Source organism: Phocoena phocoena, chromosome 8, assembly GCF_963924675.1.
Source record: "Phocoena phocoena chromosome 8, mPhoPho1.1, whole genome shotgun sequence".
In the NCBI taxonomy this organism is placed as follows: Eukaryota; Metazoa; Chordata; class Mammalia; order Artiodactyla; family Phocoenidae; genus Phocoena; species Phocoena phocoena.
In genome coordinates this window covers 87758293-87784568 of record NC_089226.1, presented here as the reverse complement: position 1 = coordinate 87784568, position 26276 = coordinate 87758293, and the positions used below count along the sequence as shown (strand labels likewise).

General features: G+C 39.4%; 1 protein-coding gene across 1 annotated transcript; it reads left to right on the top strand.

Annotated features, from left to right (window-relative positions):
- The first annotated feature begins 6507 nt into the window (after nt 1-6507).
- On the top strand, nt 6508-24923 carry TRAF6 (TNF receptor associated factor 6). The gene is made up of 6 exons (XM_065882323.1): nt 6508-6822; nt 10572-10722; nt 11645-11803; nt 13131-13202; nt 22609-22686; nt 24038-24923. The coding sequence occupies exons 1-6, from the start codon at nt 6524-6526 to the stop codon at nt 24905-24907; spliced, it is 1629 nt and encodes a 542-aa protein (XP_065738395.1). The 5' UTR covers nt 6508-6523; the 3' UTR covers nt 24908-24923.
- Nucleotides 24924-26276: the final 1353 nt, after the last annotated feature.

Sequence of the window (26276 nt, the reverse complement as noted above, 5' to 3'; positions counted from 1 at the left end):
ATTTATAAAGGGGAAAAACTAGATTGGAATGAAGCACTCTGGTTTCAGGACATGTACATATGAAACCCAACACCCTGTAATACCTCCCCCAAGAGGTGAAGGATGAGTCAGATTTGCAGAGGTGAGCCAAAATCTTTCACGCATCTTCTTGTTACATTCCTTAGAGGTTTGCATGCAGTTAAACAGGGAATTAAAAATAGCTTTCTTGTGACGTTGACCGAAAAAGAGATGATGTGTTTGGCAGCAGTTTCAAAGAAATATTTAAATATATGGGTTTGACTCCCTTGGACTGGTTGAAGGGGAAGGACCAGGTGATAACAGAGGGCTCTACATATCATGTAAACTTCCTTGGCAAGGAGGGTGGAGTTAGGGAAGGAGTGAAGGCTTTTCGAAGGTCAAGTAATCTCGCCGAGTTGGGGTTTTTCTCCTGCTTGGATTGGGAAACTATAAAAACACAGTTTGGGATTACTGCTGTTGCTGCTGCTCACTAGATCACAGTTACTCCGAGACAGATCTCACTTCAGGATTGCAGGGTAAGGAATTCCCAGGTGGGATTCGCACCCAAGCGAGGCGGAAGCGCAGCGGGAGAGCTCTAGATTGACGGCTGGACCTGCCCGCGCCGGGTGCGGCCTGTGGAGGACCGCCGCCAGGGGGCGCCCACGCCCGGCTGGGCCGCTCTGTCTCCTCCCCTGCCCGCTCCCCGCCCCTCGCCCGCCCGGGCGAGCGCAGAAGGCGGAAGTAGGGGCATCCGCGGATGGGGCTCGGGCTTCCGGGGGATTCAGTGACGGCGGCCTTCGGGTCAAGAGACTGGCGTCCTGGCACCCTCGGCTTGGAGTGCGGTGCCTTTCTCTCCTGGCACCTTGGCTGAGTGGAGTCCTGCGGCCGGGCGTAGTCGGCGGCCCAGCGGACCGGAGTGGTGAGTCTCCTTCTGACGGCTCCCGGCGGTGGCGGCCTCTCTCCCCACGGGCTGGGATGCCTCCTCCTCTCCTGTTTCTCACTTGGGGACGCCGCCCCTGGCCCCTAGCTTCCCACGGGTTGGGGACGCCGCCTCCTCTCCCCTGGGTTCCCACAGGTTGGAGACGCCGACCCCTGTCCCCTCACCTCTGCTCCGCCGGCCGGTGGGGACCACCTCCCCGGCTCACTCCATCCCCCAGCTGGAATCTCGCGCCAACTTTCTTGGCCCGACTTCCCCCACCCCGCGCATTACCCTTCCCAGAAAAGGAAATCGCCTCCTGTATTTTCCCATTGCTCGGATGGTACCGGCTTAAAAAAATCCCTTTTAGGTTCTCAGCGATTCCCTCTGTCACTGTCATGGGAGAGCTATTTTTGGGTTCCCTGTTGAACTCGGTAGATGTCCCAGGCAGCAAGTTGTTTTTTTTTTTTTTTTTAAAGAAAAGGTTCAGCTGACACGAATGTTTCCTCCCCCGCCCTTGCACGCGGCAGTTCTAGCGATTGTTCCAGACGCTGGGTTGATAAAGCTGTTCCTAGTATTTGGCTTCAGGGGAACTCCAGCTGAGTTAGGACTGTCTTGAATGTGAACAGAAAGCACCTACAAATTTTAGGAGCTTCATACAACGTATAGTATTTGCGTGTTTTCTCTGGTTTCTCGGGAGTGTAAATCACTAAATGTCTTGCTACACAGACATAGAAACAAGAAAAACTTGAAATTCTGAGTGTTGGCCTTGTGAACCTGGCCACTGGTATTTTATCCATTCCCTTGTGATTACTCGGGAAGGGAGAAGGGGCTTTTCTTATGTTGATATGGGAGTGGGGTGAGGACGCTGTGGCTTTTTTTGTGACTCAAGGAAGGAATGTGTCTCAGGCCCTTGTTGCCCATGTGATGATCAGAGTTTCAACCTGCGCGCACTATATACATCACGGTATTTAAGAATTGTAGCTTGAAGTCTTTTCTGTGACAAATTTGGATACGTGATGCTGATAAATTTTTGGCCACTTAGATTTTGAAAGAAGTTCAAATCTTTGCCTCCTGGAGGAGAACAAATCATGCCTAGGAAAGGGAATGTCCCCTCAAATTTGTGTTCAAAAATAAGGCATAGCAGTTGACTCTTTTGCAGCACCTTCGTCATTGCAGTCCTTTTGCAGGTCTTTGCAATTTTAAGAATAGATCTTAAGGATTTGGTAAATAGTTCTTGTTTCTAAAGCTAGTAGCAAATTAAAGGTAATTTCTCAGTGTTTTGTATTATGTGGTTTAACTTTAAAACTTAAAATTGACCAGTTCAAGACATAACTTACTGATTTTTTAGCTTGGTACGTTTCTCTCATTAGCATCTGTTGATCTTAAAGGAACAAAGTTTTGTGTATCGCTCTATTCCCCCTCCCACAAGATATTTAACAGTATACTCTTTGGAGCATAATATATAACCCCATACTAATAGGTGAATTTAAGCCATGATTTCTTATAAGGCTATTTTTGATATTCATTTTGCAGTCAAAATAAGTTGGAAGTGGTTACATCCCACGATATTTAATTAACTCAGTGCTTACTGTACTAGATTCACAATTACAAAGAGGGAATTACAGTCATGAAGCTCTTAACGTACTAAGGAACCATTTAACCTTTGTGCTGTCTCTTCCATTAATTCATATAGAAAGCCACATGAATTCTGAATGTTAGAATAGAAAAGAGGCCAAAGAAATCTTTGAAGGTAAGAATATCTGTTTACTCTTATTTATTTTAGCTTATGTAAAGCCAAGCGTACCTCTGTAGCGTCTCATGAAGTGGATACCTAAGGCACCATATGAGGTTAAAAAAAAAATACTAATAAAGCATAGTATTTTCTACACGGTTGCCAGATCATCATCATCTTCTTTTTTTTTTTTTTTTTCCCAATTATTTATTTATTTATTTTTGGCTGCGTTGGGTCTTTCGTTGCTGCACGTGGACTTTCTCTAGTTGCAGCCAGTGGGGGCTACTCTTCATTGCAGTAAACGGGCTTCTCATTGCGGTGGCTTCTCTTGTTGCTGAGCACAGGCTCTAGGTGCGCAGGCTTCAGTAATTGTGGCTCGCGGGCTAAATAGTTGTGGCTTGTGGGCTCTAGAGCGCAGGCTCAGTAGTTGTGGCCCATGGGCTTAGTTGCTCCGCAGCATGTGGGATCTTCCCCGACCAGCAGTCGAACCTGTGTCCCCTGCATTGGCAGGTGGATTCTCAGCCACTGTGCCACCAGAGAACCCCCCCCAGATCATCTTCTATAGCTGACTCTAAGCACTTTTTGGGGTTTTTTTCTTGGTGTTAATTAAAATAGTTACTCACTGTAGTTAAGAAAGTGATTTTCAATTAAGTCATCACAGTCCCTAAAAGTAAAAGGAAAAAACGTTTTAACTTGCCAAAAAGAAAGAGTAAACCTAAAAATACTGAATGGCACTCGGAATACTGCTTTAGCTTAATTTTCCCTTTGTAGTATAGTTACATGGGACTACATACTGTAGACAGAGTGACTACCTAAAAAAGTTTATTTGAAAGATGAAAAGCTTCTGTATTACTTAAAGCATGAAAAATAATGGCATCTATATTTTTAAGAGTGCTCACTTTCATGTCTTGACACTGCATTCCTGCAGTGGAATTCCTTTTAAGGAATTGTGACTGATTGGACAGATTTTCTTAGTAACACATTTGCTATAAAAGGTCTCTAAATCTAAAGACCTTCAAGTCTTTTGGACTGGATAGCAAGAGGGCAGTTTATCGACTATCCAATAAACTGAATTTTAACTGGACATTTGGGCAGAAAAGGTAGACCTAGCTCAGGGACTTTTGCTTTTGTCTCCTGGCTAGCATTTTGATATATGCTGTACAACCAAACGAATATTAATTTCTCAAAAGTGATTTTACTTTAAAAAAATAAAATGGTTATAGTTTCAAAAGGTAACTATGCCTGGAATTATCAAAGGTATATAAAATGTGTTCTCATACTTACTCTGCTTTTGGGAGTGGGAATTATAAAGCCTTTGATATTGGATATCAAAACATATCATATTGGATAACCAGCATCTATCAGAAACTATAAAAAGTTATATACTTTTTGACCTAATAATTCTACTTCTGAGAAATTTAACTAAGGTAGTAATTGAACACAAAAATGTATATGGGAAGAAAAATAACAAAGGGTATAAACCCTAGTATAGCATTACAGTGTTATCTATCAACAGATTTGGAGGGTGTAACAGGGGCCTTATAACCCCATCCTGGAGCACAGGCGTAATAACTAGTTCTGCTCTTTGCCATTATCTTGCCATCCCTTCCTCCTTATCAACTTGTACTGAGTCTTCCACGGGATTCTGCATTAGTTATAACAAGGCTTTGCAAACTGTTTTTAACTTTTCAAAAATATTATCGAAACTACAAAAGTAGAACAAAACGCGAGTTTTTCTTTACTGATTTTTTGGAATTCTGTCAACCCAACCTGATAACACTGGACAGCTCATGTTTAACAGAAGCTGTGGTCAGCATCTTAGTCTAGTGTAATAAAAATAAATGGAAAGAAATTTTAAATTCAGCTTTATAGACAAAGTTATCAAAACATAGACAAACATAGGATAGTACAAGTTGCACAGGCTCTGGGTGAAGTAGTCTTGGGTTCTGATTCTAACTCTGTTTCTTATTAGTTGGGTAATCCTTGGCAAGTTACTTAGCCTTTTAAAGCTTCAGAGTTTCCACTTTGATAACGGGGGGGGGGGGGCAATAAAATTGTTAAATAAAATAACTCTATAGAGGTACACATAATAACAACTCATTTTTACTTCCAGGCACAGTTCTAAGTGCTTTGCACATATTAACACATTTAATCCTCTCGGTAATTCTGAGGTGGATTCTTTTGTTACCCCCATTTACAGATGAGGAAACTGAAGCACAGAAAGGTTATATAGTTTGCCCAGGTCATACACCAAATGATGGAGACAAGAGTTAAACCCAGATCATCCGATTCCAGCATCTAAGCTCTTCACCACTTCATGATATTGCCTCTCCAGCCAGAACAGTGCTTCATCCTTTGTAGGTGGTCATCAAATGCTACTCAAAATCTTTTTGAGAAGAAGAAAAAGGTATCTATAGTGGTAAAAAATAGAGGATTACTGTCTTAACCCACTATTTGACATGGTGGCAGCCAGGATTTTTATAGAAAAATGAGACAGGCGGGGGATACATTGTCTACCATATTGGCTGGAGGCTTACATTCTGTTTTCTAGAACTCTGGTTGACGCTTGAACAACATAGGTTTGAACTGCATGAGTCAACTTATACATGGATTTTTTCCAATAAATACTACAGCACTACATTATCAGAGGTTGGTTGAATCAGTGGATATAGAACCACAGACACAGAGGGCAAACTGTAACGTTATATGTGGATTTTTGACTGCGTGGGTGTCAGCACCCCAACCCCTGTGTTCAAGGGTCAACTGTATCTGGTACATAGTGGGAATTTTCTATACGTGTAATTACCTATAAGAGAGACCTGGTTAATTAGGCTGTGAACTGCTTTTAGACCTTAGCTTCTCACTTGTAAATTCTGGTAATGGTTTAGAATTTGAAAGCATCCCACCTACCATAAAGCAATAGTTTTCCATAGGCAAACAAAACCTCACTTATTTTTCCAGTCATTAGTAATGAAACATAGTCACTTGACATGACTGAAGGCACGAGGACATACAGATATACTTTTTCAATTCCGTTCTTTCTGTGTAATAGAAATTGCCACACTGAACATTTGGAGGTACAGTTGACCCCTTGAACAACACAGGTTTGAACTACACAGGTCCACTTAAATGCAAATTTTTTTTCAGTAAAGGATCTGTGGTTATTGACTCCGAGGATGTGGAACTTTGGGAACAGAGGGCCAACTCGGATTTTCTACTGCGTGGGTGTCGGCCTCCCTAACACCTGCCTTGTTCAGGGCTCAACTGTAGTCAATAGAGTTTTAGATCTAGAAGAAGAAACTGAGATCCAAATGGTTAGTTGCCCAAAATCACATAACTAATAGTTTCTCACGATCATCTGATCCTTTGTGCATTGTTCGTCCTCACGCTGCCTGCTGGTCGAGCTGTTCTCTCAGCTCTGGATACTTGAAGGAAGTTCAGTAGCATAGTTAAGCTCTTCAGCAGCTGCCGAATGAACACCTGGTAGGTGAAAGCTCGTGCTGAGTACTGAGGAAATGAACATTCTTGAAAGTGCAGTCATAGAAAACAGACATTTAAACAGATAATTATGCTAATTATTACAGTTGAGGTATGTTTCTTCTTTTAACCTTATATTCCATCCATCCTACTAGATCATGAACTCCTTAACTTGTAAAATAGTAGTCATGGAGCAAAGCTGAAAAAGCTTTGAACGTTTTCTGTAAATAATGTTAACAGAGCTAATGTTTATCAACTAAAAGGTGGCTTGCATAGATAGCTATGATACGTGTGTGTGTGTGTGTGTGTGTGTGTGTGTGTGTGTGTGTGTGTGTATGTGTATGTGAAGGCATTTTTTGTCTTGCTATTTCTTCAGAGCAGTCGATAATCACCTTACTATGAGTCTGCTACACTGGGAAAACAGCTGTGGATCCAGCCAGTCTGAGAGTGACTGCTGTGCTGCCATGGCCGCCAGCTCCTGTGGTGCTGCAGCAAAAGATGACAGTGTGAGTGGAACTGCCAGCACAGTGAATCTTTCCAGCTCTTTTATGGAAGAGATCCAGGGATATGACGTGGAATTTGACCCACCCCTGGAAAGCAAGTATGAATGCCCCATCTGCTTGATGGCATTACGGGAAGCAGTGCAAACACCGTGCGGCCACAGGTTCTGCAAAGCCTGCATCATCAAATCAATAAGGTACGTGAGCATAAGAATGAACCTATAACAGCCAAATAGAACATTATTACATAGAACACAGGGCATCCCAAGAATAGTCTTACACATAAAAAGCTACTTCAGGAAGAAGAACACTGAACAGAAAACTGAGAAATTTACATTCTTATTCCAGTTCCTACTGTAGTATGAAAGGTAATTACTATGTCCTCCCCTCCTTTGACCCTCAGATAAATAAACAGTAAGTAGCTACTTCTACTTAAAGCAGTTGTATTGTAGACTAGGGTGTGTCTCTAAGCTTTAAGAAAATAATTAAAAATAATGTACCTTAAATGATGATCCTACTAGAATACGATAATCTCAACCATACAAATAATGCTGACTTTGTGAGTAATCATTATTCTCATTTTAGCCACATTAAATTTTGTCTGCTACCTGCTGCCTATGGACAACTGTAAAATAACCAGTATTTTTAAAGAAAGTATTGATTGATGGCTCTGCCTTCATAATATATCCAGAATTCAATCCCTGCCTCACCCTGTTCTGAATCACCATCAACTCTCTCACAGGCCTCCCTACTTCCACCCTTGCCTTCTTCCAGGCTGTTCTCAATATAGCAGCCAGAATGAACCTGGTAAAATAAGTAAGATGATGTCATCTCTGCTCACAGCATTGCAGCAGGTCATCTGGGAGTAAAAGCCAAAGCCCTTGTAAGGCCTTATATGATAGGTCCATAAATTTTCTGATCATCTATTAGGCTCCCCTCCCCGCTACCAATTCACTCTTTGCTGTTCCTTGAACTTGTCAAGCATGCTCTTGGGGAGTTGGCTTCAGCTGTTCTCTCTGCATCTTACTTCAGTTAACTGCTTAGTCAGTGCCCTTTACTCCCTCCAGTGTGGCTCAGATCTCACCTTCTCGTAGGTACCTTGGCTACCCTGCTTATACCGCAGCATGCCTTTCCCCACCTCTTCCCACACTCTGAATCTCCCTTACCTACCTTTCTTTTTTTCTCTAACACTTTTCATATTTAAAAATACAGATAATTTGTGTGTTTATTGTCTGCTTGCTCACCTGGAGTATAAGCTCCTTGAGAGCAGAGGTTGAGATCTATTTTAGTTCTTGTTATTTCCTAAGTGCCAGGAATAGCACCTGATACATAGTAGGTGCTCAGTAAATCATAATTGCATCAACTGAAGAAAAGTATATGGGATTTCCACAAATGATTAAAATTCATCTCCTAAGAAATAGATACATTTTACTATAATTCAAAAGTTAGATGGGAATATTTTTAGGTGACTAAGGAGTTCTATACAGGACAAAAAAATGGAAGAAGCGGGGGAATTTTAGGTTCTTCAACTAATAAGCATCTAGTCATATTGGTGAAATCATTTTTAAGTAGGTTAGCTGGCTGTTCACTCATCTTGTAAGTTTTTTTCTTTCGACTTTTTTTCTTTGTGGTACGCGGGCCTCTCACTGCTGTGGTCTCTCCCGTCGCGGAGCACAGGCTCCAGACGCACAGGCTCAGCGGCCATGGCTCACGGGCCCAGCCGCTCCACGGCATGTGGGATCTTCCCGGACCGGGGCACGAACCCGTGTCCCCTGCATCGGCAGGTGGACTCTCAACCACTGCGCCACCAGGGGAGCCCTGTTGGGAGGTTTTTGATTACTGATTCACTCTCCTTACTAGTAATGTAGTCTGTTCAGATTTTCTGTTTCTTTATGGTTCAGTCTTGGTAGGTTGCATGTTTCTGGGAATTTATCCATTTCTTTTAGGTTGTCAAGTCTGTTGCCATATAATTGTTCATAGTAGTCTCTTTTGATCCTTTGTATCTGTGGTATCAGTTGTGATGTCTCCTCTTTCATTTCTGATTTTATTTGAGTCCTCTCTTTTTTTTTCTTGTTAGTCTAGCTGAACTTCTCTATAAAGTTTGAATTTGTGGTAACTACATCCATACTTGGGAATTGGCTTAACTTAAGTTACGAGGGAGCATGTGTCTTGTTTCAATTTGGGGGAAAAATATGTTACCCAATGGTGAATTGGCAATATCTCTCTAGAGTTGGTGTTCTCATCCTCCACACTGTTGGCATTTAGAGCCAGATACTTCTTTGTCGTGGAAGAATGTCCTGGTGTTGTAGGATGCTTAACAGCATTCCTGGCCTCTGCTCACTGGATGGTGAAATAGCCCCACTTCCCCAGTTGTGAGACCCAGAGTGTCTCCAGATGTTGCCAGATGTCCCCTGTGGTCAGAATTGCCCTCGTTGAGACTACTGGTTTAGGGTGTACATGAGAGCAGTGTTAAAGGCTCACCTTTTTTTTTCTGTCTATAATGATTTTCAATTTATATTGCATTTAGGTAGAAATAGGACCATATTATGGATCGTTGATTTTCCTGTAGGTGAAGATGTACAGAAAAACCCAAGTGTTACCCATCCCCAGGAAGGTAGCTAATCTTTAGCAGTTTTTTAATAGCAAGATATTCATGAAAATAGTGGAACAGTGGTCTGAAAAGGAAGTAAAACCTACAAAAGGAAGTGTGAGGCTTTTTTTTTTTTCCTATCTCCCTCTAAGCTAGAAATGACCACTTACTTCAACTTTAATGTTCTTAAAGGAATGGCTCGGAAATTTCTCATCGGTTATAGTCATTCGGAGAATCAAAAGGCAGCATCTCAATCCAATTCCATTTTCCTTTGGAGTGATTGCTAATGCGGTGGATAATGGTTTCCAGTTTACTTTGAAAGGTTCTTATTTTCTCTTAGATATCCATCACTTACGTTTGGGGAATATATTTCAATAAACTTGTTTACGTCCCTGGTTCTCAAAAAATATTCAACAGTAGAATAATATCATGCAGTGTGAGAGAAGCCCTGTAAAGATTGACTATGTCGGTCACATTTTGTAGTTCTAAGGCATTTGACAGCAGCCTCCCATTTTCAACACCTTTACGTGCACAAGAACCACCACTGTTGCTTTACACGTAGGAGGTGTGCAACAGATGTTTGCGTGATTGACGCTCTGTAGCCTATCTGACCTGCCACATTTCGTGAGTGAAGATTGAAACATCCCAAAAAGTTAAAGGGGAATGACAGACACCCAAGCTTCCTGGGGTAGTTTTCCCCATCGTTAAGATAGAACAAACCATTGGAAGGAAAGGACATAGAGGTCCTTTAACTCCTGATTGCATTGTATGTACCCTAGACATAAAAATAAAGGAAACCTTTGTTGCCCGTGAGCCAGTGTTGATGACTGTTCAAAGTGAACCTTAAAATGTGGCCTCGTGGGGCTACTTACTGCTAATTGGTTAATTTTTACTTATGACTAATAACTATAGACATGTTATTAGTATATTCTGAGCAGCATATAATTAGTTACATATCCCTAGTATGTTGAATAGCTGCTGATAGAACAGAGGCCTGCTAGACTGCCAAAATTCCCATCCTTAACTTTCACTTCATTTGTCTTGTTCAAAATATGATTTTATTCAATTTCTCATTTCTTGGTTGAAATCTATCCCACAATCTAAAATCCCATACTAGTTTTTGATAGATAATCCATATGGTGCTAGTTGTATCCATTTCATAAAAGAATGGTTCATAAACTGTCTATAAAAGGACAGTTTATTTTAGTGATATTATACAATATAATGTGTTCATTTATTTTCTATAGGAAATAAGTAGAGAATTTATATGTGGTGGATTAAAGTTGTGTGTATTTTCTAATGTGAATGTTTGTTTAAAATCTACCAAATAATATGTATTTTATTTGTTTCTTTTAGGGATGCAGGTCACAAATGTCCAGTTGACAATGAAATACTGCTGGAAAATCAACTCTTTCCTGACAATTTTGCAAAACGAGAGATTCTTTCTCTGATGGTGAAGTGTCCAAATGAAGGTTGTCTGCACAAGATGGAACTGAGGCATCTTGAGGTATTAAAGTTATTTTCTAGCTGTTAGCATATAGGCAGGGAAGTTCCTAGAGAATAGGAACTTTACTGTGTCCATCTGGATATTGCCAGTGCCTAGCATATAGTGATTGGTTAGCGAATTCTTGCTGAATTAATACCAACCCTTTCCCTTTCATTATTGAGTATAAGTAGAAACCAGAAATTTCTTTTTCCATCTACTCTGGCTTTGCCCCAGTGATGATAAAAAATAAATCAGTATTCTGTAAGTTTTTTGGGTGAGCACTATCTGCAGTGAAACTGAAGAGCATTTTAAATACGAGTGTCACATTTTAATTCCATAGCTTCATTTCTCTCATTTTGAAATAAGCAGCAAGTCACATGTAGCCATCATTCTTAGCGCCATCGTCTTAGCACCCTCATACTTTTTTCTCTGGTTTTCTAAATTATTCATTTTATTATGAACTATAATATAGTTCTCCTATAGCTTGAGATTAACGGAAGCCACGAGATAAAATAATTTGCTTTTCAATTAATCAATCCTTAGTGTGGTGGTTTTACAAGAAGTTAAATATTGCTTATGTTCCATTTGAAATTAAGCATTTAAAATATATTTGTAACTTGCCCCCTTTACTTAGCTCCTTTTGGAGGAGCGGCCTTTCGACACTACTAAATTGATAATGAGAAAATCTGATTTCTTTCCAACTCTCTTCCCTAATTGGATACATGAACCTGAAAAGTCACATCCTTTGTATAAACTTTCAATTCACAACCATTCTTTGAAAAAAACCCATTAAGGCCTTCATATTGTGGTTCTGTGGTGTGTACTAAACAAAGTAGGTTCAGTGGACAATTCTATAGAAGAGAACAGTATATTCTTTGAAGAGATTATATTTAGATTTCTTAAGGATTGGCAAATACTAATTGATAATTTTTTTCCATCATAGGATCACCGAGCACATTGTGAGTTTGCTCTTATGAATTGTCCCCAATGCCAACGTCCCTTCCAAAAATGCCAACTTAATATTCACATTGTCAAGGAGTGTCCAAGGAGACAGGTTTCTTGTGTAAACTGTGCTGTATCGATGGCATTTGAAGATAAAGAGGCATGTACTAACTTGGATTTGTTAATTCCACTACTATTTTTTTTTAATGTACAGTGGAGGGGGTTAGCAGTAGATGAAGATGTTAATCCAGTTCTGAGTCTGTATTATAAGTTGTGAGAAGACTGATTTTTTAAGAAAGTAAGTTCAATAAACCATTCTAGTAAATGAGTGTAGAGTTTATATTTTCATCTCTTTCTGAGAAAGCATTGTTTCTACTGCTTACCACAGTAGTAGATCTACAAGTAACAAGTTTTTAGGAAAGGTATATGCTGATCTGTTTCCCTATGTGATATTTTAATGACCAGTCTTGGATTAGAGACAAATAAATAAAATAATTACTGTATAAGACTTATATTTTTCTCTTTAAAAAAGAGAATGAGTGGTTAAAACTTTTAGGAGATTAAGTTAAATCCTACAAAGTGTGTTCCTTTGGTGATAATTCATCAAACACATAGGATGAATTCACTTATCTGTACTTATGTTATACTTCAATTAAAACATTTATTTTTGAAAAGAAACTTCATGGCACTTGACAGCGTCGTGATCATAGAATATTTTTCCCATTTATAAACTGGGATGTAGAGAGATTAAGTAATTTTATATTAATATTATCAATGGCAAAGCTAGCACTGAGATCCTAGATCCTGGATCCGTATCCGATGTCCCTTTTACTAAAATAGTGTACATACAATTTATGTTCTTTTGTAACTATTAAGGTATTTCCTTCAACTGTATTTCTTACAAATTTATCTTGTTAATTTTCCCTACTTTCCTATGAGATCAAGCATATTATGCTCATTAAGTTGATGAATTACTCAAAAAAAAAGTCAGCTAACTTGCTAAAAAGTCTGAGGCATAATTAGAGCAAATTGGTGTCTTCTTAAACTTCAGTAAATTAAATGGACCTAACCAGAAGGGTTAATTATTTCTTAAATTTTTTGTATTCTAGAAAACAAGGCTCACCTTTCTGGGGCCTTTGAGAACATGGGCCTCCTGCCCTAATCATGCTTCTGTTCTTTAACCTCCTGATAAGAGTTTTAATTGAATCATGCTGCTGCTGGAAGTTTTTGGAAAGGTGTCTTTGGAGAATTATAATGTTGTTAAATGATGCCCAAACAGTCACACATGCATCTTTTGTATACTATCATATTCTGTTAAAGAGCTGGAGGGTGAGATGAATCTCATTACTACACTGGCAAAGGGAGAGAAAATAACCTTTATAGATTATTCTCACATTTTTGTTTTACACACATCAAAAAAAAATAGGTTGGTGTTGCCTTTTCAGGTTTTCTCACTTTTTTTCTTATATTTCTTTAATAAAATTTAGATTCATGACCAGAACTGTCCTTTGGCAAATGTCATCTGTGAATACTGCAACACCATGCTCATCAGAGAACAGGTATAATGATTCCCTTTCATAAATCAGTATTTCCATAAATAGGTTAAAGAAGTGAATTAGATTTTTAACTGAAAATTTAAATCAGTAAGGCAAAATGAACACAGGTTGAAGATGAATTAAAACTGTGTGAATTTTAAATGCAAATCAGAATCACAATGAGGTATCACCTCACACACTATCATCAAAAAGTCTACAAATAATATTCTGGAGAGGGTGTGGGGAAAAGAGAACCCTCCTTCACTGTTGGTGGGAATGTAAATTGGTGCAGCCGCTATGGAAAACAGTATGGAGTTTCCTTAAAAAGCTAAAAGTAGAACTACCATATGATCCAGCGATCTCACTCATGGGCTTATATCCCCAAAAGATGAAAACTCTTAATTTGAGAAGGTACACGGGGAATTCCCTGGCGGTCTGGTGGTTAGGACTCTGCGCTTTCACTGCCGAGGGCCCAGGTTCAGTTCCTGGTCAGGGAACTAAGATCCTGCAGGCTGCGCGGCACGGCCAGAAAAAAGAAAAGGTACATGCACCCCAGTGTTTATAGCAGCATTATTTATAATAGCCAAGACTTGGAAACAACCGATTAGTTTAAGAAGATGTGATATATATAGATAATAGAATATTACTCAGCCATAAAAAAGAATGAAATACTTCCATTTGCAGCAACATGGATGGACCTAGAGAATATTATACTAAGTGAAGTAAGTCAAAGACAATTGCTTTATGTTACCACTTATATATGGAATCTAAAAAATACAAATGAATCTTATATACACAACAAATAGACTCACAGACATAGAAAACAAACTTAGGGTTACCAAAGGGGAAAGGGAAGTGGGGAGGGATAAATTAGTATAGATTAACAGATAGCAACTACTATACATAAAATAGATAAGCAACAAGGATATACATAACACAGTAGAGAACTATATTCAATACCTTGTAACAACCTATAATGGAAAGTAATCTGAAAAATATAAATATATACATAGCTGAATCACTTTGCTATATACTTGAAACTAACAGTATTGTAAATCTGTATTTCAATTTTAAGAAAACTGAATTTTTTCAAATAATATAATGAATAATTTCAGAAAGAACAAAAAACTCAGCCCTGAGTACTTAAAATTCCTAAGTCATTGACATAATACCTGTGTTTATATGTATTCATAGAAGTTCCAAAGCCAAGTAGTTTTTAGATAAAAATAATTTAAAATGCTCATTTAAACACCAGAAACTTTATAAGAAATATCAATACATCTTTAGACTCTGTGAAATAAGGATCTTAGGTATCCAGAAACCAGTTGAAAAAGTAAGAACAATGAAATACAAGGAAACAAGTCTATTCAGTAGCAGGATGTTACTTGTAGCCATGTCCCCGAGGCATGTTGGGAGATTTTGAGATTTCCAGGATCTGTAGCCCCTCTGTTCAGTTGCCTGTATAGACCACTGATGGGGCATCATCAGAAGTAGTAGTTATATTAGAAAACTATTCATTTTTTTTTATTAATAGAGAAAGGAAAATTCCATCTGATTGCTATCTTCTGACATTTGGAGGGTTTACCCACAAAATATGAATATTAGTCACTAAATATTTGTACACTCATGAAATCTGCAAACCCGGAGATCATAATTGATTACCTTACTAAGTAGGAACAAGCAAAACCTGTCCCTCAACTAAACTTTTCCATTCATTTGTTAAGAGTCCTTTAGGTTTTTTTCCAACAGGGCCTTAATTTGAAGGTGTAAGTAACTTTTTGCTTGTGAAGTCTCATCTCCCGGGTTTTGCTTTTTGCTCTGTTTTAATACTTAAAGGAAACCACACAGCACATCTAAAATCCAGCAAAAGTAAAACTTAATGTAGGAAAAACCCCTAGGTTTAGAGTCAGAAAAACCTAGATTTTAACCCTGACTGTGCCACTACTTGCCCACTGATATCTGACAAGAAAGTGGACATTCTAGATCAAGGATCAGCAAACCAGCCCACCAGCCAAATCTGGCTGCTGCCTGCTTTTTAAAATAAGTTTTATTGGAATACAGCCATGCCCATGTGTTGTATGTGGCTGGTTTTGTGCCACAATGGTAGAGCTGAGTACTTGGGACAGACTCCATAGGGCTTACAAGGCTGAAAATATTTACTATATGACCCTTCACAAAAAATTTTATTGACCACTATTCTAGATTATGCGAAATAAAGGACTGGATTAAATGGTCTCTGATGTTGTTTCTGCTTGAAATATCTATGATTACAGCTAAACTAAATTTCTAAAGGAAATTTACTACCACTTTCAAAGAACGTGATTCTACATAATGGATCTTACCTTAAAGAATTTAGAGTCCCCAAATCAAAGCCTGAGACTTTCTTTAAAACTTTTATTAAAGTGCTTAAAATATCTTCTAACATCTGAGCCTCCCCATTGTAGTCAAAGCATGTGCAGGTTAACAAAAAGTAAGAAGATTTATGAAAGGTGGTCATGAGGGAAAGACAGGGTGCAGTCAGTGGCTCTAACGTATATAGTTTATTGAATAGGGATTCAGTGGCCTGGACCACAGTGAGAGTCTTAGTTGGGTCATGGTTGACATCAGAAGGTACTTTTTCTTTATAATGCCGCTAGAGGGTGCCAGTTCCCTGGCAATAGGAATAAATTCATTTTCTTGAAATGAATTTTGAGTGATTTGGGGGCATGGTATGAGACGTTGATATTTCCTTCCTTTGTGACTTTTGGAAGTAAATATCATTTTTTTAAGTTGATAAAATACATTTTATGTTGATGCAAAGCCAGTCTAAATCAGCTAAGTCTCAATTATAAAATAAGCTTAACAGAGCTGCAAAACAACTTTTATATATATGCATTAGCCAATCTAAATCCAGCCAGGTATTGCTTTGAAGAGGCCCTTAGATACCTGGAGTTAATTTGAAAATGAAGAAAAAATTGCTTAAGGACATCATATTGCAGTTCCTGTTCAAGACAGCTATGTATTGGATTGGCCAAAAAGTTCGTTCGGGTTTTCCATAAAATGTTGGAAAAACCCGAACGAACTTTTTGGCCAACTCAATATGATGCCTGTGAATTCACCTCCTCCCAAGAGTCTACAGCTACACATGGAACAACTTCCTCTTATAAAAACCTAAAGGCTGGCTGAGTAATGACTACACATTAGGCAAATGAGAAGAAAATCACATCAAAGTGGGTAGGAAAGGCTAGGAAACAATCTCACCATATACCCACAAGCAGGAGGGAACTCAAACCCTGGAGCTTCTCCCTGAGGATTGAAGGGTCCAAACCCACTCCTCAGGCATTTCAACTTTTAAGACATACACTGGAGAGATAAGCTCCCCAAATATCTAACTCTGAAAACCAACAGGGCTCATGTTCCTAGACCCACCAGACTCTAGTGATCTTGGAAGCTGCTCTTTTTTTTTTTTTCTTTTTAACATCTTTATTGGAGTATAATTGCTTTACAATGGTGTGTTAGTTTCTGCTTTGTAACAAAGTGAATCAGCTACACATATATCCCCATATCTCCTCCCTCTTGCGTCTCCCTCCCACCCTCCCTATCCCACTCCTCTAGGTGGTCACAAAGCAGCAAGCTCATCTCCCTGTGCTATGCAGCTGCTTCCCACTAGCTATCTATTTTACATTTGGTAGTGTGTATACATCAATGCTACTCTCTCACTTTGTCCCAGCTTTCTCTTCCCCCTCCCGTGTGCTCAAGTCCATTCTCTGTCTGCATCTTTATTCCTGTCCTGCCCCTAGGTTCTTCAGAACCTTTTTTTTTTTTTTTAATTCCGTGTATATGTGTTAGCATACAGTATTTGTTTTTCACTTTCTGACTTCACTCTGTATGACAGACTCTAGGTCCATCAACCTCACTACAAATAACTCAGTTTCGTTCCTTTTTATGGCTGAGTAATATTCCATTGTATATATGTGCCACATCTTCTTTATCCATTCATCTGTCAATGGACACAGGTAGCTTCCACATCCTGGCTATTGTAAATAGAGCTGCAGTGAACATTGTGATACATGCGTCTTTCTGAATTATGGTTTTCTCAGGATATATGCCCAGTAGTGGGATTGCTGGGTCGTATGGTAGTTCTATTTTTAGTTTTTTAAGGAGCCTCCATACTGTTCTCCATAGTGGCTGTATCAATTTACATTCCCACCAACAGTGCAAGACAGTTCCCTTTTCTCCGCACCCTCTCCAGCATTTATCGTTTCCAGATTTTTTGATGATGGCCATTCTGACAGGTGTGAGGTGATACTTCATTGTAGTTTTGATTTGCATTTCTCTAATGATTAGTGATGTTGAGCATACTTTCATGTGTTGGCAATCTGTATATCTTCTTTGGAGAAATGTCTATTTAGGTCTTCAGCCCATTTTTGGATTGGGTTGTTTGTTTCTTTGATATTGAGCTGCATGAGCTGCTTGTAAATTTTGGAGATTAATCCTCTGTCAGTTGCTTCATTTGCAAATATTTTCTCCCATTCTGAGGGTTGTCTTTTGGTCTTGTTTATGGTTTCCTTTGCTGTGCAAAAGCTTTTAAGTTTCATTAGATCCCATTTGTTTATTTTTCTTTTTATTTCCATTTCGCTAGGAGGTGGTCAAGAAGGATCTTGCTGTGATTTATGTCATAGAGTGTTCTTCCTATGTTTTCCTCTAAGAGTTTGATAGTGTTTGGCCTTACATTTAGGTCTTTAATCCATTTTGAGTTTATTTTTGTGTATGGCGTTAGGGAGTGTTCTAATTTCATTCTTTTACATATAGCTGTCCAGTTTTCCCAGTACCACTTACTGAATAGGCTGTTTTTTCTCCGTTCTTGCCTCCTTTATCAAAAATAAGGTGACCATGTGTGCGTGGGTTTATCTCTGGGCTTTTGATCCTGTTCCACTGATGTATATTTCTGTTTTTGTGCCAGTACCATACTGTCTTGATTACTGTAGCTTTGTAGTATAGTTTGAAGTCAGGGAACCTGATTCCTCCAGCTCTGATTTTCTTTCTCAAGATTACTTTGGCTCTTTGGGGTCTTTAGTGTATCCATACAAATTGTGAAAATTTTTGTTCTAGTTCTGTGAAAAATGCCATTGGTAGTTTGATAGGGATTGCATTGAATCTGTAGATTGCTTTGGGTAGTAGAGTCATTTTCACAATGTTGCACAATGTTGATTCTTCCAATCCAAGAACATGGTATATCTCTTCATCTGTTTGCATCATTTTTAATTTCTTTCATCAGTGTCATACAGTTTTCTGCATACAGGTCTTTTGTCTCCTTAGGTAGCTTTATTCCTAGGTATTTTATTCTTTTTGTTGCAGTGGTAAATGGGAGTGTTTCCTTAATTTCTCTTGCAGATTTTTCATCATTAGTGTATAGAAATGCAAGAGATTTCTGTGCATTAATTTTGTGTCCCGCTACTTTACCAAATTCATTGAATTAGCTCTAGCAGTTTTTTGGTGGGATCTTTAGGATTCTCTATGTATAGTATCGTGTCATCTGCAAACAGTGACAGCTTTACTTCTTTTCTGATTTGGATTCCTCTTATTTCTTTTTCTTCTCTGATTGCTGTGGCTAAAACTTCCATAACTGTTGAATAATAGTGGTGAGAATGGACAACCTTGTCTTGTTCTGGATCTTAGAGGGAGTGGTTTCAGTTTTTCCCCATTGAGAATGATGTTGGCTGTGGGTTTGTCATATATGGCCTTTATAGTGTTGAGGTAGGTTCCCTCTATGCCTACTTTCTGGAGGGTTTTTGTCATAATGGGTGTTGAATTTTGTCACAAACTCCTGCATCTATTGAAATGATTATATGGTTTTTATCCTTCAGTTTGTTGATATGGTTTATCACATTGATTGATTTGTGTATACTGAAGAATCCTTGCATTCCTGGGATAAACTCCACATGATCATGGTGTACGTCCTTTTAATGTGCTGTTGGATTCTGTTTGCTAGTATTTTGTTGAGGATTTTTGCATCTATGTTCATCAGTGATATTGGCCTGTAGTTTTCTTTCTTTGTGACATCTTTGTCTGGTTTTGGTATCAGGGTGATGGTGGCCTCATAGAATGAGTTTGGGAGTGTTCCTCCCTCTGCTATATTTTGGAAGAGTTTGAGAAGGATAGGTGTTAGCTCTTCTCTAAATTGATAGAATTCACCTGTGAAGCCATCTGGTCCTGGGCTTTTGTTTGTTGGAAGAGTTTTAATCACGGTCTCAGTTTCAGTGCTTGTGATTGGTCTGTTTATAATTTCTATTTCTTCGTGGTTCAGTCTCGGAAGGTTGTGCTTTTCTAAGAATTTGTCCATTTCTTCCAGGTTGTCCATTTTATTGGCATATAGTTGCTTGTAGTAATCTCTCATGATGCTTTGTATTTCTGCAGTGTCAGTTGTTACTTCTCCTTTTTCATTTCTAATTCTATTGATTTGAGTCTTCTCCCTTTTTTTCTTGATGAGTCTGGCTAATGGTTTATCAATTTCGTTTATTTTCTCAAAGAACCAGCTTTTAGTTTTATTGATCTTTGCTATTGTTTCCTTCATTTATTTCTGGTCTGATCTTTATGATTTCTTTCCTTCTGCTGACTTTGGGGTTTTTTTCTTCTTTGTCTAATGGCTTTAGGTGTAAGGTTAGGTTGTTTATTTGAGATGTTTCTTGAGGAAAGATTGTATTGCTATAAACTTCCCTCTCAGAATTGCTTTTGCTTCATCCCATAGGTTTTGGGTCATCGTGTTTTCATTGTCGTTTGATTCTAGGTATTTTTTGATTTCCTCTTTGATTTCTTTAGTGATCGGTTGGTTATTATTAAGTAGTGTATTGTTTAGCCTCCATGTGTTTGTATTTTTTACAGATTTTTTTCTTGTAATTGATATCTAGTCTCATAGTGCTGTGGTCAGAAAAGATACTTGATATGATTTCAATTTTCTTAAATTTACCAAGGCTTGATTTGTGACCCAAGATAATGATCTATCCTGGAGAATGTTCCATGAGCACTTGAGAAGAAAGTGTATTCTGTTGTCTTTGAATGGAATGTCCTATAAATATCAATCAAGTCCATCTTGTTTAATGTGTCATTTAAAGCTTGTGTTTCCTTATTTATTTTCATTTTGGATGATCTGTCCATTGGTGAAAGTGGGGTGTTACAGTTCCCTACTATGATTGTGTTACTGCCAGTTTCCTCTTTAATGGCTCTTAGCATTTGCCTTATGTATTGAGGTGCTCCTGTGTTGGGTGCATAAATATTTACAGTTGTTGTATCTTCTTCTTGGATTGATACCTTGCCATTATGTAGCGTCCTTCTTTGTCTCTTGTAACAGTCTTTATTTTAAAGTCTATTTTGTCTGATACGAGAATTGCTGCTCCAGCTTTCTTTTGATTTCCATTTGCATGGAATATCTTTTTCCCTCCCCTCACTTTCAGTCTGTATGTGTCCCTAGGTCTGAAGTGGGTCTCTTGTAGACAGCATATATACGGGTCTTCTTTTTGTATCCATTCAGCCAGTCTTCGTCTTTTGGTTGGAGTATTCAGTCCATTTACATTTAAGGTAGTTATCGATATGTATGGTCCTATTACCATTTTCTTAATTGTTTTGGGTTTGTTATTGTAGGTCTTTTCCTTCTCTTGTGTTTCCTGCCTAGAGAAGTTCCTTTAACATTTGTTGTAAAGCTGGTTTGGTGGTGCTGAATTCTCTTAGCTTTTGCTAGTCTGTAAAGGTTTTAATATTTCTGTCGAATCTGAATGAGATCCTTGCTGGGTAGAGTAATCTTGTTTGTAGGTTTTTCCCTTTCAGCACTTCAAATATGTCCTGCCACTCCCTTCTGGCTTGCAGAGTTTCTGCTTAAAGATCAGCTGTTAACCTTATGGGGATTCCCTTGTATGTTATTTGTTGTTTTTCCCTTGCTGCTTTTAATATTTTTTCTTTGTATTTAATTTTTGATAGTTTGATGAATATGTGTTTTGGCGTGTTTCTCCTTGGATTTGTCCTGTATAGAACTCTCTGCTCTTCCTGGACTTGATTAACTATTTCCTTTCCCATATTAGGAAAGTTTTCAACTATAATCTCTTCAAATATCTTCTCAGTCCCTGTCTCTTTCTCTACTTCTGGGACTCCTGTAATTCGAATGTTGGTGTGTTTAATATTGTCCCAGAGGTCTCTGAGACTGTCCTCAATTCTTTTCATTCTTTTTTCTTTATTCTGCTCTACTGTGTTTATTTCTACTATTTTATCTTCCAGGTCACTTATCCGTTCTTCTGCCTCAGTTATTCTGCTATTGATTCCTTCTAGAGAATTTTTAATTTCATTTATTGTGTTGTTTATCATTGTTTGTTTGCTCTTTAGTTCTTTTAGGTCTTTATTAACTGTTTCTTGTATTTTCTCCATTCTATTTCCAAGATTTTGGATCATCTTTATTATCATTACTCTGAATTCTTTTTCAGGTAGATGCCTATTTCCTCTTCATTTGTTTGGTCTGGTGGGTTTTTACCTTGCTCCTTCATCTGCTATGTGTTTCTCTGTCTTCTCATTTTGCTTATCTTACTGTGTTTGGGGTCTCCTTTTTGAAGGCTGCACGTTTGTAGTTCCCGTTGTTTTTGGTGTCTGTCCCCAGTGGCTAAACTTGGTTCAGTGGGTTGTGTAGGCTTCCTGGTGGAGGGGACTGGTGCCTGTGTTCTGGTGGATGAGGCTAGATCTTGTCTTTCTGGTGGGCAGGACCGCATCTGGGGGTGTGTTTTGGGGTGTCTGTGACCTTATTATGATTTTAGGCAGCCTCTCTGCTAATGGGTGGGGTTGTGTTCCTGTCTTGCTAGTTGTTTGGCATGGGGTGTCCAGCACTGTAGCTTGCTTGTCATTGAGTGGAGCTGGGTCTTAGCATTGAGATGGAGATCCCTGGGAGAGCTTTCACCATTTGCTGTGACATGGAGCCAGGAGGTCTCTGGTGGACCAGTGTCCTGAACTTGGCTCTGCCACCTCAGAGACACAGGCCTGACACCCGCCCAAGCACCAAGACCCTACCAGCCACAGAACTGTTCTCCCAGGTACCAAGCTGATCCTCTCACAATCATTTTACACTGAATCAGGCTTTTTCAAATGCCAATCTGCTCATCTCATCAGCTACAGATATTTCAGTGACATCTTATTGTTCCTAATTATTCTTTCCAGTGGTGGACCAACAGTGGGGCAGGGAGAATGGTTTGTCCAAGCTAAAATCCAGCTGGAGGATGTCCGTAAATATCATTTTAATCTTTGTGGGCTAACTGGTTTCTGTTGCAACTATTCACTCAGCCATTGTAACAAAGTCAGCCACTGACAGTATATGATTTTGTTTAGATGAAGTCTAACTCTTCATTTCAAGTGTGATCTTGTCAAACTAGACTATGATATGCAGGGTAAAACATTTTTCAACCTTTGTTTTGGTTTTCAGATGCCTAATCATTATGATCTAGACTGTCCTACAGCCCCAGTTCCATGCACATTCAGTACTTTTGGTTGCCATGAAAAGGTAAGGTTTTTTTTTTTTCCTTTTAATTCTTGAATATAGATCAAGGAAATTAAGTTATATAGTGTAGTGGAGGATACCAGTGGATTGGAGATGGCCAACACACATTGTTTATGTGGTCTTAAGCTCCAAGAAATTGGGACTCAGAATATTAATTTTGAGAAGTAGTTGGTGATGATAATGGGAGGTGTGATTGGGATCACACAGAGTGTACAGGAAAGAGAAGTAGAACAGGAGAGGAGCCATGAATGAACAGTCTCAGACGTTGATGAAACAGGCAAGGAGAAGTTATTGTTATGATCTCCAAAATTAGTTTCAAGACTTGGCGATCAGTTGTGTCAAATGTCTGAGAGGGAGCATTGTTTATGATAAGTTGATCTTTCTGGAGAGTGCGATTACACTTCGGCTTTTCCACTGTGCCTTTTTATCTGACTTTTTTACAGTAAGTATGTGTTTAATAATTAAAAAAATAAAATGAGCAAATAGTGTATAGTATGGTTACACTTTGTGAGAAAATTCTGTATTGTTTGTGTGCGTAGATACAAAGACTTAAAGGAAATGTATCAAAATGTTAATGGTAGTTAGGTGAGATAATAGGTAACTTATTTTCTTTTTGATCATCTATACTTCCTATTTTTCTGTAATATACATGAATTACCCTTACAATAAAAATTGTTATATGATTTTTTTTTCATATAACAGGCTATTCTTGATGATCTTAGAAGAGTATGAAGACAGGGAAGATTCCACTTTGCAACTGATTTGTAAAAATAAGTGAGGGATTGGGGGCAGGCAGTGCAGGTGGACTCCTCTTGGTTATAAAAGGAGAAGGGAGAAAATGATACTAGCTAGAGGGAGATACAAGATCAATAGAGAGGTTTGCCCCTTTTTTTAAACAGGAAAGACTTTACTAATTCTGTTCTGAGGGGAAGGGTTAAGAGGAGAGAATGTTTGAAAATAAAGGAGAAAGGGGATAGCTAAGCAGAATCTCTGAGGTGTTGAAAAGGGGCAGGTGCCAGTTAGAGCCCAGGTGAAGCATTAATCTAGGACAAGAGGAGAGTCAGCTCTGAATCAGAGAAGAAGGATGAGTATAGATCCTGATACTTTTACAGGTAGGAGGGAGGTTTTTTTCTGAGTCCCTGAACGATTATTCAGCAGATAGCCTCTCGGTTTTTCAGGGAATTAGGAGGCAAGATCATCTTACTGGATCGAGAACCTGATGAAATCAAAGAAGGTTGTAGGGGATTGAGGGAAGTGATGACATGGCTTAAAAACCTTTTATTTGGCTTGGCTAGGTCCCTTTCCTGGTGCTCACGTCTCTGTTCCTAACCTAAGGCCTGTGCATGATTTTCAGATGCAGAGGAATCACTTGGCACGCCACCTGCAAGAGGATACCCAGTCGCACATGAGAATGATGGCCCAGGCTGTTCAGACTTTAAGCCTTGCGATAGCTCCCACACCTCAGCGTGGCATGCTGCCATGTGATTCTGCCTCTCTGCCCCGGATTTCCTCTGGGTGTCACTCAGAGGTCCAGAATTTCCAAGAAACCATTCAACAGTTAGAGGGTCGCCTTGTAAGACAGGACCATCAAATCCGGGAGCTGACTGCAAAAATGGAAACTCAGAGCACGTATGTAAGTGAGCTAAAACGAACTATTCGAACCCTTGAGGACAAAGTTGCTGAAATAGAAGCACAGCAGTGCAATGGAATTTACATCTGGAAGATTGGCAATTTTGGGATGCACTTGAAATCTCAAGAAGAGGAGAAACCTGTTGTCATTCACAGCCCCGGATTCTACACAGGCAAACCCGGCTACAAACTATGCATGCGCCTGCACCTGCAGCTACCGACTGCACAGCGCTGTGCCAACTACATATCCCTCTTCGTCCACACGATGCAAGGAGAGTATGACAGCCACCTCCCGTGGCCCTTCCAGGGTACGATACGCCTTACCATCCTTGATCAGTCTGAAGCACCTGTAAGGCAAAACCATGAAGAGATAATGGACGCCAAACCAGAGCTGCTTGCCTTCCAGAGACCCACAATCCCACGGAACCCCAAAGGGTTTGGCTATGTGACCTTTATGCATCTGGAAGCCCTAAGACAAAGAACCTTCATCAAGGACGACACGTTATTAGTACGCTGTGAGGTCTCCACCCGCTTTGACATGGGCAGTCTTCGGAGGGAGGGTTTTCAACCACGAAGTACTGACTTGGGGATGTAGCATCCCCTCTTTGTTTAAGAAACAAAACAACAGAAAAAACATTTGGAGAAAACTTGCCCTCTTTTCAATAACATACAAACAAAAAAAGCAATGGGGAAGATACACCCACCAGTGAATGTGGTTAGAGAGGTCACTTGCCACTTTCCTGTTAAAAATATCTGAAGCAGGGCTTCTCTGGTGGCGCAGTGGTTGAGAGTCCACCTGCTGATGCAGGGGACACGGGTTCGTGCCCCAGTCCGGGAAGATCCCACATGCCACGGAGCAGCTAGGCCCGTGAGCCATGGCCGCTGAGCCTGCGCGTCCAGATCCTGTGCTCCGCAACGGGAGAGGCCACAACAGTGAGAGGCCCGCGTTATCGCAAAAAAAAAAAAAAAAAAAAATATCTGAAGCAGTTTTCTCGGGAATGTACGTGTTCCCTGCCTTTTAAAAATGGTTACACTCAAAGTGCCTGTGGCCTACTGCAGCAGTTGTTTGTCTAGTAGGATATCTCTTTGGTTTATTTTCATGGGCTCTTGCTCCAGGGGGGTTTATTGTCAAACCCAGGTTTGGAGTAGTAAAGCTCAAACCTTTTATTAATAACGGACGTTCCATAAAATTTCCACGTATTCTTATAGTGTTAGCTGCAATATATTAAACTTGAGAATCACTACCGCCTCGTGCTGGTGCCAGCGAGAATAATTATTATTCTTGAGTTCTCATTTTATTTGAACTCCTGTAGATTTCAGAGGATTTGAACCATAATCCTTGGAAAGTTTAAGTTCTCATTAACCCTGTTTTTCCCGCCTGCAGGGTGTTTTTAAGGATATTCAGGGACTAGTTTAAACCCTAAATATAAGCTTACTAAGTGTGGATATGTTGTTTGTTGAATAATTCTTGTTTCATTGTACCTTGCTTATTTACTTGAGGCTACAAAGTAGCATCTTGTCCAGAGTTTAGAACTCTGAGAACCATGTGGAAACCAGCTGCTGGGTGTTAATGCTATAAATCCCTTTTGTCTATTCCAGGCAGAGTGAATTCCACAGGCCTACCTATGTTCTCTGTTGCCTAATGGTTGTAGGACAAGGAGATGCACACACATAATCACCAACAAAAATTTTAAATGGCTCAACTAGTCAACCAGTAGGGCAGCTCATTGGTGGTGAGGAAAGCTATTTGAGCCAGAAATTTTCAGCTCTTTTGAACACCTTCTGGTTTAGTTCAATTAATGGAAGAAAATTGCTGTCCTAAATGCAGAATTTCTTAATACTTGGGAGATCATTGGTGTACCTGAGAGGTCACCAAACCAAGGTTGGAAGTCATAGTGATTATATCAGGACTTGAGTGGGTGGCTTTAGTCCCACAGTTCATACCTGAGGAGGATCACGTGGAA

Bases quoted from the DNA above. Each gene is read 5' to 3' on its own strand.
- TRAF6 (XM_065882323.1), top strand. From the start codon at position 6,524: ATGAGTCTGCTACACTGGGAAAACAGCTGTGGATCCAGCCAGTCTGAG. The intron at 11,804-13,130 runs GCATGTACTAAC...AATAAAATTTAG, and splicing joins TGGCATTTGAAGATAAAGAG to ATTCATGACCAGAACTGTCC. The intron at 22,687-24,037 runs GTAAGGTTTTTT...CATGATTTTCAG, and splicing joins CTTTTGGTTGCCATGAAAAG to ATGCAGAGGAATCACTTGGC.